The 16472-nt window shown below is 38.5% G+C and overlaps 2 protein-coding genes across 2 annotated transcripts in view; both read left to right on the forward strand.

The window, feature by feature from the left end:
• The first annotated feature begins 442 nt into the window (after window positions 1–442).
• The window catches only part of LOC136259140 (uncharacterized), a 210484-nt gene continuing 194454 nt past the window's right edge, over window positions 443–16472 (forward strand). The window contains exon 1 of the mRNA XM_066052563.1: window positions 443–536. The gene's annotated coding sequence lies outside the window, so the exon portion shown is untranslated. The remainder of the gene's footprint in view (window positions 537–16472) is intronic.
• Window positions 2578–3803, forward strand: LOC136258762 (axoneme-associated protein mst101(3)-like). The gene has a single exon (XM_066052117.1). It carries the CDS (start codon window positions 2903–2905, stop codon window positions 3506–3508), a length of 606 nt encoding a protein of 201 aa, XP_065908189.1. The 5' UTR covers window positions 2578–2902; the 3' UTR covers window positions 3509–3803.

Consider the following 16472-nt stretch of genomic DNA (forward strand, 5'->3'; position numbering starts at 1 on the left):
CTAAAATAACTGTAATACATTGTAGACTACATTTGACTGTAGATAGTGAATGTTTGTGAAATCTTGATTGTAAGCACTGTAGGGTACTCTAATATCAAAGATTGTTTCTACCCTATTGTGATGTTACAATAGTATAAAATATGTGACTGGGCCTGCAAAAATAGGGCATGTGGGTACAAACTACATGCCACTACATAACATCTCATATCTCAGTACTGTAATAGAATATTTTCGTTCTGTAACTTGTATTATACTGCCAACGAAATGTTTAATAAGTGCTGAAAATTGCATGTCCAAGCAATCATGAAATACATAGTTATGATGCATCAAAGTTCGAAAAAGTGGGCAATTTTCATGTGCCCACATGCCTTATTTTCGCAGGCCCGGTCGCATACATACATACACATGTTGTGATTGAAAATGTTGTTATTGTATAGAAAGGATGGACTCCCCTACATTGGGCAGTTTATGCAGGACAATTGGACATTGTTCAGTTCCTCCTACAAAATAAAGCTGATATATCAGCTACTGATGATGTAAGTAATATGTTTACCACTAGTTTATGTAATGGTTATACCACAACTTCTCAGTATTTGCCTAGTGTATACAGCTGTAGCCTGATGGTTTCATGACTGAGGGCTGAGGGTGATTGTGTCAGGTGCTCCCCAAGAAGTTGTGGTATAAGTGATATATACCACTCTGTATTCATTTAGTAAGTGAAATGATTGATCATTTGTCCCATTTGTTTTATTTACTACTGTGTGAATATTAAAAGTGTAGCGTAAACTCTCAATTATCGTTGCTACTCAATTATTGGCATTATCATCTCAATTATCGGCATTGATAATTGGAATGGTTTCCGTGAACTCCATCAATAAATTACGGATCCTGTGTTTAGAAAGCCATGTGGCCTCGTGTGTGGTGAAGAAATAGAAGTGCTCAGCAGGTAATTATCGGTTCCTTATCATGGTATTTGATGTCACCACACAATTTATAGGTTAGTAATGCCAAGTTTGCTAGGTAAACGAGATGCTCGAGGAAGACCACGATCTGGGAAGAGGGGTAGAGGTCGACCATGGTCTGTGTCCGCTCCAGCTACATTAACTACTGATTTAGTTCCTAAGAAACGCAAGCAATGGAGAGATAAAGATATGAGTTTAGCCATTGATACAGTCCAGCGTGGGCGGCTGAAGGTTAGTGAGGCAGTGAAGCAATTTGGAGTTCCACGACAAACATTACGTGACAGAATATCTGGGAGAGTTGTCCATGGTACAAAACATGGTCCCAAACCTTACTTGACAAAGGAAGAGGAGTCTGAATTTGCTGCTTTTTAGGTTGATACAGCAAAAGCTGGATATGGTAAAAGTAGACAGCAGGTTAAAACCATTGCTGAGAATGTTGCTCGTGACAAAGGTGTGCTGGGAACAGATGACAACATATCTAATGGGTGGTATTATCATTTTATGGAGAGGCAGAGTGACCTTACCTTGCGTAAGGGTGATCCAATTGCAAATGTTCGGATGGATTGTTTAAATGAAGAAACAGTGACAGAGTATTTTGCAATGTTAAAGGATGTGATGACCAAGGAGAAGCTGTTAAACAATCCAAGCCAGATCTACAATGTAGATGAGACTGGAATGCCACTGGATCATCGACCACCCAAAGTCATTGCTAAGAGAGGACAAAAGAAGGTGCGTTGTAGAACATCTGGCAACAGAAGTCAGGTGACGGTGATAGCCTGTGTCAGTGCTACTGGACATGCCATACCCCCATACATGATCTTTGATGCAAAAGGTATGAACTATGAGTGGATGAAAGGGGAGGTCCCTGGCACACGATATGGGTTAAGTGACACAGGATGGGTGGATACCGAGTTATTTGAAGGGTGGCTGGTAAAACATCTCTTGAAACATGCAGTAGCTGGTAGACCATTATTGCTGGTATTGGATGGCCACAGTACATATTATCAACCCAACACAATCAAATTTGTTTGTCAAAATGATGTCATAATGATGTGCCTTCCACCACACACTACACATGAAAGTCAGCCTCTTGACGCTAGTGTATTTAAACCACTGAAGCAAATTGGCATAATGCTTGCCATAATTTTGTACAAAGGAACCCGGGTAAAGTAATTACCAAGTATGATTTCGCTCCGCTTCTACACGAAGCTTGGAACAATACCAAGATCCCTACAGTAATAACTTCTGGATTTAGAAGGAGTGGTATATACCCGTTTAACCCCAAGGCACTTGATTACGGGGCAAGCCAGTCACAACAAAAGACCACGACCCCTGGACAAGTTTCAGCAGTGAATAGCAATGCTAACAGCCATCAAACAACTTCTACAAGTACCACAGATGCTGAAGCTCTAGTGCCAATTTTTACTACAGAAGAGGAGGAACGTTTCCAAAGATGATACATAAATAATTATAATATTCCTGATTCCCGCTATTTGCTTTGATTAAAAGACAGACATCAATGCCGTTTTCAAGAACTTTCATCATCCGAGCAACTCTCTTTGGCTGCAGCTTTTAGTGAAAGTTCAGAGTCAGAACTTAGGCTTGGATTAATGACATCATCCACTGTTACTTGTTTAGATGTAGAACAGCCACAAGGTTTGGCACCTGCTGATACAGATCAGTCACCAGTGCAGATGCAAGACATGTCTCCACCTGATAATGAATTATTGGAGATGCAAGACATGGTACCCTGTGTGGAAGGCCATCCACCACAGCAACAACCAAGTGAACTTTCTGATGAGCAATCTGTTGACATGCCTCAACCACCAGATGATGCATTGATGGAGATGTAAGATGTGGTGTCTTCTGTGGGAGACCATCCTCCAGAGCAACAATCAGCAGGACCTTTAAGAGAACAATCTGTTATTGGAGGCATAGAGATGTCTCCACCACCAGATAATACACTGACAGAGATGCAAGATGTGGTGTCTCCTGTGGAAGATCATCCACCAGAGCAACACGTCAGACCTCCAGGGGAGCAATCTGTTGTGCAGGGTGCTGCTACCCAATCAAAATCAGCAGTTGTGTGTACTCCTCCCGAGCATGAAGGTGAATTGAAGTATATTAGTAAGTATTTGGTGCAGTATGTGCCTGTGAAAGCAAAAAAGCCACCCACCTCTGGACGTGTGACTGGTGCAAGAATTCTAACTAGTGAGGAGTGTGCTCAACTTATATTTGAACATGAAGAAAAGAAAAAGAAAGAGAAAGAGGAGAAAGAAGCAAGGAAGGCTGCCAGAGAACAGAAGAAAAAGGAGAAAGAAGAAGCAGCTAGGAAAAAAACAGAATTAGCTGAGAAAAGGAGAGAAGAGGCTGCTAAAAGGAAAGAAGAGGCTGCTAAAAAAAGAGAAGAAACTGCTAAAAGGAAAGAAGCTGCTAAAAAGAAAGAAGAGGCTACTAAAAGAAAAGAAGAAGCTGCAAGGAAGAAAGCAGAACAAATATTTCAGTCCCACAAAAGGCGGAACAGTACTGTGGGAGAGGGGACATGACACTCTGAAGAACATGATGATGATGATAATGATGATGATGGTGAGGAGGAGGAGGAGGGAGTGAATGGATCAGCTCGCCCAACTAGATCAGCAGCAAGATTTAACCGTAATGCCCCTGTAGTGGAAAATAGCAACCAATGTTGTGTGTGTTTTCGTATGTATGAAGAAGACCAGGCTGAAGATACAGGATTTCAATGGGTAAAGTGTGTATGCCAACAATGGATCCATGAAGACTGCATCACAGAAGTATTGACAGACAAGCATGGAAGAGAACTGATTTGTCCTAATTGTGTGTTATAATGGCAGTTGAAAACTTATGCGTGATTGCATGTTGTATATTGTAAAAATTGTATCTTACTCATATTAAGGTATTTTGATGTGGTTTTTTCAGGAAACATTACGAGGAAGGTGAAGTATTTGAAGGTATTTTTTTCAAATTTTTAGAATGATGTATGCATGACTTACGGGTGGGGTTTTGCAAATATGCCGATAATTGAAGCATTAAAAGTAACGGAAAACCGATAATTGAGTACACGTACTGATAATTGAGAATTGCCTACGTGAGTTCAAGCGAGTGTAACAATGTCACTAATTCAGGTACGTGCCTGATATATCAGTACTTGGTAGAGGCGCGTTTAACGTTCTTTGTCGCGCAAAGTTTGTGTTCCTGCGATGTTCTCTGACAAAATTACAAGGTTTGTAATTATATGTCACGATAATTGAGAGTTTATGCTAGACTGATAACCATCAGAATGTTATTGGTACACAGTGTTAGTATATTAATAACCCTTTAAGGACCACTGAAATTTATACAGTGCCTACCCTGAAAACTCGCAAGTTATATGAAAATTATGCATTTTATTATTTGATAAGTTTGTAGTATTAGCAAAACCCTAGGAAGTAGTGAAATCTATTAAAGTTAGGGTCCGCAACGCGAAAAATCGATATCCTCCAATCAACTACCTAACTATTGTCATATGTTAGGCTAAGTGTAACTTAAATAACACCAGCGTGGCAGCCAAGTTTGTCACTTTCTTCTGGTAGAAAACGGTACAAATGTCTTAAAATCACGTGATTTTTCGTTGCAGCGGTTCGTAGGGTTCTTCGTATGCCACTATATTCACTCTCAACATTGTTCAAGTAGTCTATCATCAACTCAAAGTATCAGTGGTTTATTTGTATTGGTCAGTTTCTGGTGGCAGCATGATCTGTGCAGCTTTTTGGCGACAGACAAAATGTTTCTTCCTCAGGAGCACAGGACAAGCAGAGCAGCAACTGCGCCGTGGGTCAGTAATGACCAGTGCTAGGTAAAGTACCTGCATATGGAGTATGGTTATAATTGAAGCTCGTTAGCCATCTGGCTGAGCCATCTATATGCTGAAATTCGGCCAAAACGACGCGATTTTTGCAAACAAATACGAGAATGGTTGATACATCAGTGAGATAGTCTCCAACAGCAAGGATACGAGGCTTATAAACACCTAACAATACGGCTATCTCGCCCAGTAAACGCATAAAGCAATCCAATGCATGAAATAGGCACTCACGTGATCGAAATTCAAATTGCGGAGATACCCATGAATCGCTTTCATTTCTGAATAGGAACCATGCAGTGTGCTCCTTTTGTAAATATTTCTGTTAATTGTTTGCTCAGGCATGGTCTGGGCCAGTGCAGATGTGTGTTATGCTGTGATGGCATCATAGGTAGAGTCTTAGACTGGTGGTGCTGAACGTAATGCACACAAACTGATTGTCACTTGTTTCCAAGTGATTTAAAGATCATTGGAATAGATTATGGTTGCATTTTTCGAGATTTGAATATCGATCACGTGAGTGCCTATTTCATGCATTGGATTGCTCTATGCATTTACTGGGCGAGATAGCCGTATTGTTTGGTGTTTATAAGCCTTGTATCCTTGCTGTTGGAGACTATCTCACTGATGTATCAACCATTCTGGTATTTGTTTGCAAAAATCGCGTCGTATTGGCCGAATTTCAGCATATAGATGGCTCAACCAGATGGCTAACAAGCTGCAATTATAACCATACTCCGTATGCAGGTACTTTACCTAGTACGGGTCATTGCTGACCCATGGCACAGTTGCTGCTCTGCTTGTCCTGTGCTCCAGAGGAAGAAACATTTTGTCTGTCGCTAAAAAGCTGCACAGATCGTGCTGCCACCAGAAACTGACCAATAAAATCAAACCACCAATACTTTGAGTTGATGATAGACTACTTGAACAATGTTGAGAGTGAATATAGTGGCATACGAAGAACCCTACGAACCGCTGCAACGAAAAATCACGTGATTTTAAGACATTTGTACCGTTTTCTACCAGAAGGAAGTGACAAACTTGGTTGCCACGCTGGTGTTATTTAAGTTACACTTAGCCTAACACATGACAATAGTTAGGTAGTTGATTGGAGGATATCAATTTTTCGCGTTGTGGACCCTATTAAAGTTATAGTGGAAATATCGCTTAACAATAATAAACAGCACTATCTAACTTAAAAGTGTGTAGAATACACCATTTTCGAGTAATAGGTGATCTTTCATGAACGGTGACGATCTTTCTTCTTCGTAACTCAATTCTTTAAAATCACTTGTCCATCTCTATATGTGACCTAATTTTAGAAAACTGTCGATATCCGCACAATTTTCAAAATGCATTTTATTTGTTCTTTGTTTTCTACAGGGACAGAGGAATGGACTAGCTAAGTTTCAGCCTCATAAGTTAAGCAGTGTTGGAAATACAGCACTAGACAGCTGGACGAGCAAATAAATTGATATGTACAGAAGGTATTGAGAAAAGAATCTACAGGCGCTTACATAAACCATCATAACTTACAAATACAATGGTGTACGGAATTGAATCTTTGCTCATTGTGTTTGCCATGACTTTGTGCATCTATCAAGGTATAGTTTTGTCCCAAGGCATGCTTCTGTGTTCAAGAAGGAAGGAAAATTCACTGAAAAGGATCGTCGGTAAATTATTTTGTCACCACAATGTAAACAAACGCCTGTAACTTCAACATCCTTTTGTGTGTGGAGACGAAACAATGATTTTTGTACTCCCTATGAACAGGCGAACACGATGATGCCCAGGATGTATCCATTGAAGGCTTAATTCACCCACCAATGAGGCAACAAAAACTTGCATAATTTTTTTCTGGAGCTTGCATTTTTTACCCATAGTTTTTATATTACAAAAGTACTATTGTGCGTATATCAATGGTTTTCCAAAATTCTGTCACATAATAAAGTGCCGCATCACATGATCTTGTATACCAAAATATTCAGCTCTAATAAAGGAAGACTATGAAAGTTAAATCATTAAAATCGGTTCATCAGAGAAGAAGATACAAGGCGATTTCTACAAGGTTAGTTTTGTTGTTGTGTAAATAGAATATTGTCTTTATTACAAGGCTATTTCTAACTAGCTTAGTTTCACATAACATTTTATCATTGTATATCAACAGAATTGCCCACTAATGGTGAACAAAATAGTCTTAATTTAAAGCCTGTAGCTTTAACTACTGCGGAGATATAGCTGTTTGTTTACTGCCTATTCACTTGGATGTACATGTACGACGGTGGGCTTTTGCATAAGGCTATATTAAGGATGTACATCTAGACGCTGGTCCCTAAAGGGTTAATTATTATGGGATTAAGGTTATACTGATCTGATATTTGCATATTAATTATTGTAAAATGTAAATCAAATCATAGTACAGGTGTAGCTACTGCATCTTTAGTGTGGAAAACAACATAATTTTAACCATGAAGCGTAATATACCTGGTTACCCATGGTGGTGTGGCCTTTATTACGTGATAACCAGACAATTATAGACACCACAACAACTTTTAATTAATGCTCCCACAAAGACTTGTCTGGTTTACTCTGTATTTTGATGTTGTATCAAAATGGCTAGCTGGCTAAACAACAGATTGTTTAGTTCCTCCTGTGGTTCAGTTCTTTATTCCTAGTGTACTATGTTCAGAAAACTTGGGTAATATTATTAGCAATAACAACCATGCTTGCACATACTTGTATGGCTTCTCGAAGCTTGTTTTATGTAGCGTAGAAGTAGGGGATTATTGGTTTGTTTGTACTGGGAAAGAATGCTTTTTTATTACTACAATGCAAACAATGGTAGTTGCCATACAAACTATCAGTAGTAATATTGGTTCGTACGTAGAACATTTCTGGCGATTACCGATATTGTAGAAATTGCATATTGGAAACCGATCCGATCAGTGAGTCAATTATCGGTACATCTCTAAATGAGTTACTGTAATATTTAGGTAATGTACTTTAGCATATGTGACCGGATTTCACATAACAAGGCTTCCACACACACAAAACCAAACTTACGATTTTACCAGAAATGGATTGCTGGTCTAATACACTATCATATTTCACACTGTACTTCCATCAGCACTGACAAGTCTGGTTTCTGTAGCAGCTTTCTTCCGACCCTGTCAAGGCCACGAGTGTGAGATTGGCACCATTAAATGGCCATGGCTTTGTGATAATGGTGTGTAGTGAGCTGGGACTTCACAGAGAGCTCGCCAATAGTGTTCTCAGTCAATTTGGAGTAATTTGAGGGCCATGGAGGGCCATGGAGAGCCCAAACTTGGCCTCTGGACTCCAATCGCCTTCTTACTTCATTTTATACCCGTATATTAAGACCACCGTCCACCCCCACCCTCCCACCCTATTACTTCCACCTCTGATATTATTACCCGCTCGAAAAAAGCTGCTCAAAACAGGGCAAATTTTGGGTATCAGAAATGTACACACCCACTCAGTGATAGCTAGTGAACAGATGAACAATTGGTGCAAATTTTGTTTGCACAGCTGTAGGCACTGGGAAGTTATTACACAATGATTCCTTAAAATCGCCATATCTCCTAACAAAGCTTTGTGCGTCGAAGCCTTGTTTTGTCAAATTCAGTCACATATAATAACTAGCTATCTTTTATTCTATATAATGGCTGACATGAGAAAGGCATACACACATAATATATTTTTAGTGCAGTGCCAAAGATCCTCTAATTGAAATAATCATTCATTTTTTGATAAAAAGCACCAAGTCCTTTGGAACTCTATTTTTTGGACCTTGACAACAAAACTATTTGTTTACATGGAAAACAATCAAGTTTAAAGGCTGGATCTAGTATTAGACCAATACAAAGCCTGCAGTTGTGACATGATAGCCCATTAAAATGCCACATGAAGCAAATTATTTTCTCAGCCTGGAAGTAAACAAAATGACTGAAAATGCTATTTTCAAGAGATTTTATTAAATTTTTCCATTTCCAATGCACACAGTTCTGTAGTATCATGTACAAGGATCATCCTGGTGTGTATTGTTTCTTTATTGAAGGTGTATAACAAAAGTTATTGAATGATGAAGTTTAATTGGTTACAGGTGGACATAAAATTATTGGAATATCAGAGTATATACTAAACAACAATGTATCTCTACAATACTAATTAGATCTGATCAACATTGCAGAGATAATTGCTTGATTTATACATATACAGAGAGATTTAAATAATTTTATGTCCACCTGTAACCAATTAAAACTTCATCATTCAATAACTTTTGTTACACACCTTCAATAAAGAAATGATACACACCAGGATGATCCTTGTACATGATACTATAGAACTGTGTGCATTGGAAATGGAAAAATTTAATAAAACTCCTTGATAATAGCATTTTCAGTCATTTTGTTTACTGCCAGGCTGAAAAAACAATTTGTGTCATGTGGCATTTTTAATGGGCTATCATGTCACAGCTGCAGGCTTTGTACTGGTCTAATACTAGATCCAGCCTTTGAACTTGATTGTTTTCTATATAAACAAATAGATTTGTTGTTAAGGTCCAAAAAATAGGGTTCCAAAGGACTTTTTACATGCCTTCCCTTCTAAAATCACTTAGTACATGTCCACGTGCTACAAACCCCATAAGATATTTGGTGCTTTTATCAAATAGTGAACGGTTTAGAGGCTTAGGCGCTGGACTATTTCTCACATAATATCTTTCCTACTGTTAGCTACTTGTAAATTTGTCACTACACTCAGTCTACATAATTAAACCCCACAATACAATGCTTTATGACAGTCAATATAAAGAACGAAAGTATACCATATCTTTAAACTGGCTTGTCATCAAAGGCTCTTGTAGTCAGATATAAATTTATATACAGTGGAGACTTGCTTATCTAAACCAATATAATTATGAGGTGTTTGTATGACTAACAAGTGCACACCCATTCATTTATATAGAGGGCTCTATTTTCAATTACTCTAATAGAACATACACCTGTTGACAAAATACTCTAATAAAACAGTCACTTTGGTGTTTGGATAATTTACAGTTTGTATCATCAACTATCCACTATACTTACAATATAATGATATAATGTCATTGACCTCTCTGTAGTCAGCATAGTGAGCTTGTGAGGGCAGCTGGTGGTGTCTTTCACTCTGGTAGTTAAATCTTTAGGATTGTGGTGAGCTGTTAGTCATCCTGTCTTGTAGCTAGAGCAACCACCAAGAGTGGCATCTCTTACGGTCTTGCCCTTCTCATCTGCTGGAGCAACTCTTTTTTTTTCTTTAGCACCATAATGCTTGAATGTTTTACATCTGTTCAGTGTGTTGCCTGGTAGTCCTCTGTCAAAATTACCACAAAGAACATTTCACAAAGAACAGATGTTCATGCATGAGCTAAAATATTTAGCATAATTAATTTTATTTTTGTTGTTCAAGGGAACCACAAAACATTCTTACTGTTGAATATTTCCCCAGTCTACAGTATTTCCATATGGCTTGTCTGGAGAATATACAAACTAGAAAATTGGATTAATAAAATTTAAAACATCAAAAGAACATGCCTTTTTTGTTGTAGTTTATATCAAATTTGATTTTGCATATAATATGTTTAATTACTGATACAGTACAAGACCTATACGTATTTCTACAACACAAATTTGGCTGGCAAAAGCAATGGTGGCCATATATGTGTATGTACCTGAAATAATATTATGACAATAAAACGTTGATTGACTATAGTAGAAGTTACAGAGCTCTGTACAAATGAATGGGTGCATACTTTTCAGTTGTACAAACACTCCTTACATAAAGCTAATATAAAGCTAATATAAGGAGTGTTTGTACAACTGAAAGGTATACACTCATTCATTTATACAGAGCTCTGTTCAAGTACCATAATAAAGCATACAACTGTTGACAAAATACTGTAATAAAACAGTCACATTGGTGTTTGGATAATTGACTGCTTTTATCATGAGTTCTCCACTATAATATGATAATATCATTATTTTCAGTGATACGTGTATATTATAGTGTACAACACTCTGCTTGGGCAGTTCAAAGGTGCCACCAGTGCCATAATTTGTATATGTCACTGCTGCAGAACACAGTGAGTGCATTATAACTTATAAAGTACTGGTTGTGGTTTTGCAAACCACAAAGGGTGCATTATAAATTATAATGTACTGACCGCAGTGCAATATACAGATATTGCACTGGCTGCGGTATATAAACATACTTATAACTTTACTAGTCTGATGCCATCGGAACCTAAATTAAACTGTAGTTCTACAATGAGTCGTGTCAATGAGCTAAGTAGCTTTGGTGAAATGAAATATCTAGGTGACTGCGGTACTGTAGAGGGAACGTCACTGCAACGTTTGGCTCAATTGATGTTTGAAACCTCTCCTTTATATTATTTGCAGCCGTCTTGTGAAACTCACTCCACCCACTAGGTGGGTGGTACATAACAGTTATACAATGTGCAGTCGTGCTCTACCTGTATAAATGCACTTGTTCCCGTTATATAACTATATCAAGACACACGGTAGTGTGTCGTGCGGCCCAAGAAGCCGGCGCGCAACCCCGTGAGTATATTGACAGGAAGAAAGAAAACGCAATTTTCGCACCTCCGTAGCTCTGTGCTGCCTTGATGAAACAAGACAAATTTTGCTGTGTACATTCCCTCCAACTTCAGTACTTCTCATTCCAAATTTGAGCGAAATCGCTTCAGGCATTCCTGAGATATGCGACTTCAAAAATTGGCTTAGTTTCTTGGTTTTTTTTTTTTTTTCTTCTTATTTTTCTTCCTCTTTTCGCACACTTACAAAAACTGCTATAAAACGCGAACGCGTTATCCGATTGCCTTGAAATTTGGCACACAGAAGGGGGGTATAAAGGCGCATCTCTGTACCAACTTTGGCTGGAATACCATAAACAGACAAAGAGTTATGAGCGATTATGCACGAAAAATAACACCAATATGTTGTCACGCCTACAGGGTAAACCGCGTATGGGAAGAAGCTGAAAATCGGTGGGTGAATAGGTTAACTATTGAACCTCAAACCTTTTGTGGTTTGAAAGAAATCGAGCTAAAAACCAGGAAGATACAGCGAAAAAATCAACAGTGTGTAACAATTACGCAATCGAGATTAGCTAATTTTTATTATTATTATTATTATTATGCTTGCCAAGCCTACCAGATAAACCATTTGGGGTAATGCTTTGAAAATCGCTGTACAGATGGAGTTATCATCTTAGAAAGGCTCTTCAATGGTGTAGAAAAATCAGACTTAAAGCCACGGAGTTATAACACGAAATCCAACTTGGTGTAGCAAGTGCGAGATCGAGATACTCTAATAGAGCAGTCATCCTAATAGAGCAGTCACCCTGAACAGAATTCAAGAGATCAGTTAGAAATAAGTAACCTGTATAGAGATCAGCTACAAACAAATCACCCTGTAGAGAGTTCAGCTACAAACAATTCACCCTGTTCAGACATCAGTTAGAAGAAGTTTTCTTGTAGAGAGTTCAGTTACAAACAAATCACCCTGTTGAAAGATCAGCTAGAAGATGTCACCTTATAGATAGTTCAGTTACAAAGAAACCACCATGTAGAGAATTCAGCTACAAACTAGTGACCCTGTAGATACATCAGCTAGAAGAAGTTACCTTGTAGAGAGTTCAGCTACAAAGAAACCATTCTGTAAAGAGCTCAGCTGCAAACAAATCACCTATACAGAATTCAGCTACAAACAAATCACCCTGTAGAGAGATCAGCTAGAAGAAGTTACCTTGTAGATAGTTCAGCTACAAACAAATCATCCTGTAGAGAGATCAGCTAGAAGAAGTTACCTTGTAGATAGTTCAGCTACAAACAATTCACCCTGTACAGAGTTCAGTTAAAAAGGTTTCCTTGTAGAGAGTTCAGCTACAGACAAATCACCCTGTAGAGAGATCAGTTAGAAGAAGTTACCTTGTAGATCATTCAGCTACAAACAATTCACCCTGTAAAGAGATCAGCTAGAAGAAGTTACCTTGTAGAGAGTTCAGCTACAAAGAAACCATCATGTAGAGAATTCAGCCGCAAACAAATCATGTATAGAGAGTTCAGCTACAAACAAATCTCCCTGTAGAGAGATCAGCTAGAAGAAGTTTCCTTGTAGAGAGTTCTGCTACAAACAAATCACCCTGTAGAAAGATCAGCTAGAAGAAATCACCTTGTAGAGAGTTCAGCTTCAAAGAAGCAATCATGTGAGAGTTCAGGTACAAACAAATTGTCCTGTAGAGAGATCAGCTAGAAGAAGTTACCTTGTAGAGAGTTCAGCTACAAAGAAACCATCATGTAGATAGTTTAGATACAAACAAATCACCCTATAGAAAGATCAGCTATAGAAGAAATCACCTTGTAGAGAGTTCAGCTACAAAGAAACTATCATGTAGAGAGTTCAGCTACAAACAAATCGGCCTGTAGAGAGATCAGCTAGAAGAAATTACCTTGTAGAGAGTTCAGCTACAAAGAAACCATCATGTAGAGAGTTCAGCTGCAAACAAATCACCTGTAGAGAGTTAAGCTACAAACAAATCTCCCTGTAGAGAGATCAGCTAGAAGAAGTCACCTTGCAGGGAGTTCAGTTACAAAGAAATAAACCATGTAGAGAGTTCAGCTGCAAACAAATCACCTGTAGAGAGTTCAGCTAGAAACAAGTCACCCTGTAGAGAGATCAGCTAGAAACAAGTCACCTTGTAGAGAGTTCAGCTAGAAGAAGTCACATTGTAGAGCTACAAAGAAACTACCATGTAGAGTTCAGCTGCAAACAAATCACCCTGTAGAGAACTCAGCTACAAACAAATCGCCCTGTAGAAAGATTAGCTAGAAGAAGTTACCTTATAGGGAGTTCAGCTATGAACAGATCACCCTGTAGAGAGTTTCGGAATAGATCGCAAAATGGCATACATAAATAAAAAATACCATTCCGGTTTAATATGAATAGGAGTAACTAAAATGTCGGCCTCCTTAAACTTCTCGGCATCACCCAAATAATCCGGAAAAAAATAAACAATAAAAACAAACAAAACAAAAAATAACATATTTCCCGATAAATCCTTTACCGTATAATAAGGATGAAACGGTATTTTCTCTACATCAGAAGGCAAACCCATAGGATTATTCGACCCCACTTTATGCAAAAAATGCAAATGAACTAACGCCAAGAAGGACAAAACAAAAGGAAACAAGTAATGTAAACTAAAAAACCTATTTAAAGTCGCATTACAAACCATCGGCCCACCTCAAATCAAAACAACAATATCCTGCCCCACATAAGGAACAACTGAAATAAAATTAGTGATAAACAAATCACCCTGTAGAGAGTTCAGCTACAAACAAATCACCCTGTAGAGAGTTCAGTTACAAAGAAACCACCATGTAGAGAGTTCAGCTGCAAAAAAAATCAATCACTCTGTTGAGAGTTCAGCTAGAAGAAGTCACCTTGTAGAGAGTTAAGCTGCAAATAAATCACCCTGTAGAGAATTCAGCTACAAACAAATCACCCTGTAGAAAGATCAGATAGAAGAAGTTACCTTGTAGAGAGTTCAGCTACAAAGAAACCACCATGTAGAGAGTTCAGCTGCAAACAAATCACCTGTAGAGAGTTCAGCTAGAAACAAGTCACCCTGTAGAGAGATCAGCTAAAAACAAGTCACCCTGTAGAGTGTTCAGCTAGAAGAAGTCACATTGTAGAGAGTTCAGCTACAAAGAAACTACCACGTAGAGAGTTCAACTGCAAACAAATCATCCTGTAGAGAGTTCAGCTAGAAGAAGTCACATTTTAGAGAGTTCAGCTACAAAGCAACCACCATGTAAAGAGTTCAGCAGCAAAAAACTCAATCACCTTGTAGAAAGATCGGCTAGAAGAAGTTACCTTGTAGAGAGTTCAGCTACAAAGAAACCACCATGTAGAGAGTTCAGCTGCAAACAAATCACCTATAGAGAGTTCAGCTATAAACAAGTCACCCTGTAGAGAGTTCAGCTAGAAGAAGTCACATTGTAGAGAGTTCAGCTACAATGAAACTCCCATGTAGAGAGTTCAGCTGCAAACAAATCACCCTGTAGAGAACTCAGCTACAAACAAATATGCAGTGTAAAAAGATCAGCTAGAAGAAGTTACCTTGTAGAGAGTTCAGCTACAACGAAACCACCATGTAGAGAGTTCAGCTACAAACAAATCACCTGTAGAGAGTTCAGCTAGAAACAAGTCACCCTGTAGAGAGATCAGCTAGAAACAAGTCACCTTGTAGAGAGTTCAGCTAGAAGAAGTCACGTTGTAGAGAGTTCAGCTACAAAGAAACCACCATTTAGAGAGTTCAGCTGCAAACAAATCACCCAGTAGAAAGTTCAGCTATGAACAGATCACCCTGTTGAGAGTTCAGTTAGAAACAAGGAATCCTGTAGAGAGATCACCTAGAAGTATCGCCTTGTAGAGAGTTCAGCTACAAACAAATCACCTGTAGAGAGTTCAGCTACAAACAAATCACCCTGTAGAGAGATCAGCTAGAAGAAGTCACCTTGTAGAGAGTTCAGCTATAAAGAAACCACCATGTAGAGAATTCAGCTGCAAACAAACACCCTGTAGAGAACTCAGCTACAAACAAATTGCCCTGTAGAAAGATCAGCTAGAAGAAGTTACCTTGTAGGGATTTCAGCTACAAACAGATCACCCTGTAGAGAGTTCAGCTACAAAGAAACCATTCTGTAAAGAGCTCAGCTGCAAACAAATCACTTGTACAGAATTCAGCTACAAACAAATCACCCCGTAGAGAGATCAGCTAGAAGAAATTACCTTGTAGATAGATCAGCTACAAACAAATCACCCTGTAGAAAGATCAGTTAGAAGAAGTTACCTTGGAGAAAGTTCAGCTACAAAGAAACCATTTTGTAAAGAGCTCAGCTGCAAACAAATCACCTGTACAGAATTCAACTACGAACAAATCACCCTGTAGAGAGATCAGCTATAAGAAGTTACCTTGTAGATAGTTCAGCTACAAACAAATCTCCCTGTAGAGAGTTCAGCTAGAAGAAATTACCTTGTAGAGAGTTCAGCTACAAAGAAACCACCATGTAGAGAATTGAGCTGCAAAGAAATCACCCTTTAGAAAATTCTGCCAGAAACAAATTGCCCTGTAGAAAGATCAGTTAGAAGAAGTTACCTTTTAGAGAGTTCAGCTACAAAGAAACCATTCTGTAAAGAGCTCAGCTGCAAACAAATCACCTATACAGAATTCAGCTACAAACACATCACCCTGTAGAGAGATCAGCTAGAAGAAGTTACCTTGTAGATCGTTCAGCTACAAACAATTCACCCTGTAGAGAGAGCAATTAGAAGAAGTCACCTTGTAGAGTGTTCAGTTACAAAGAAACTACCATGGAGATTTCTGTAATCAATATAATATTATGTGACCGGATTTGCGAAAAGGGGTCTTCCACACACATCCAATTCCGTAAACGTTGGAGACAATACCTCAGTGTTCAAGTAACATATTAACCTGAAAATGTCACCACTTATTCAGCTATAGTGGTGCTCACCACTGTCCAAACTTCAAGGCAATAGCTCTTTCCA

Source organism: Dysidea avara, chromosome 6 (assembly GCF_963678975.1).
Source record: "Dysidea avara chromosome 6, odDysAvar1.4, whole genome shotgun sequence".
Classification (NCBI taxonomy): domain Eukaryota; kingdom Metazoa; phylum Porifera; class Demospongiae; order Dictyoceratida; family Dysideidae; genus Dysidea; species Dysidea avara.

Bases quoted from the DNA above. Each gene is read 5' to 3' on its own strand.
- LOC136258762 (XM_066052117.1), top strand. From the start codon at position 2,903: ATGTCTCCACCACCAGATAATACACTGACAGAGATGCAAGATGTGGTG.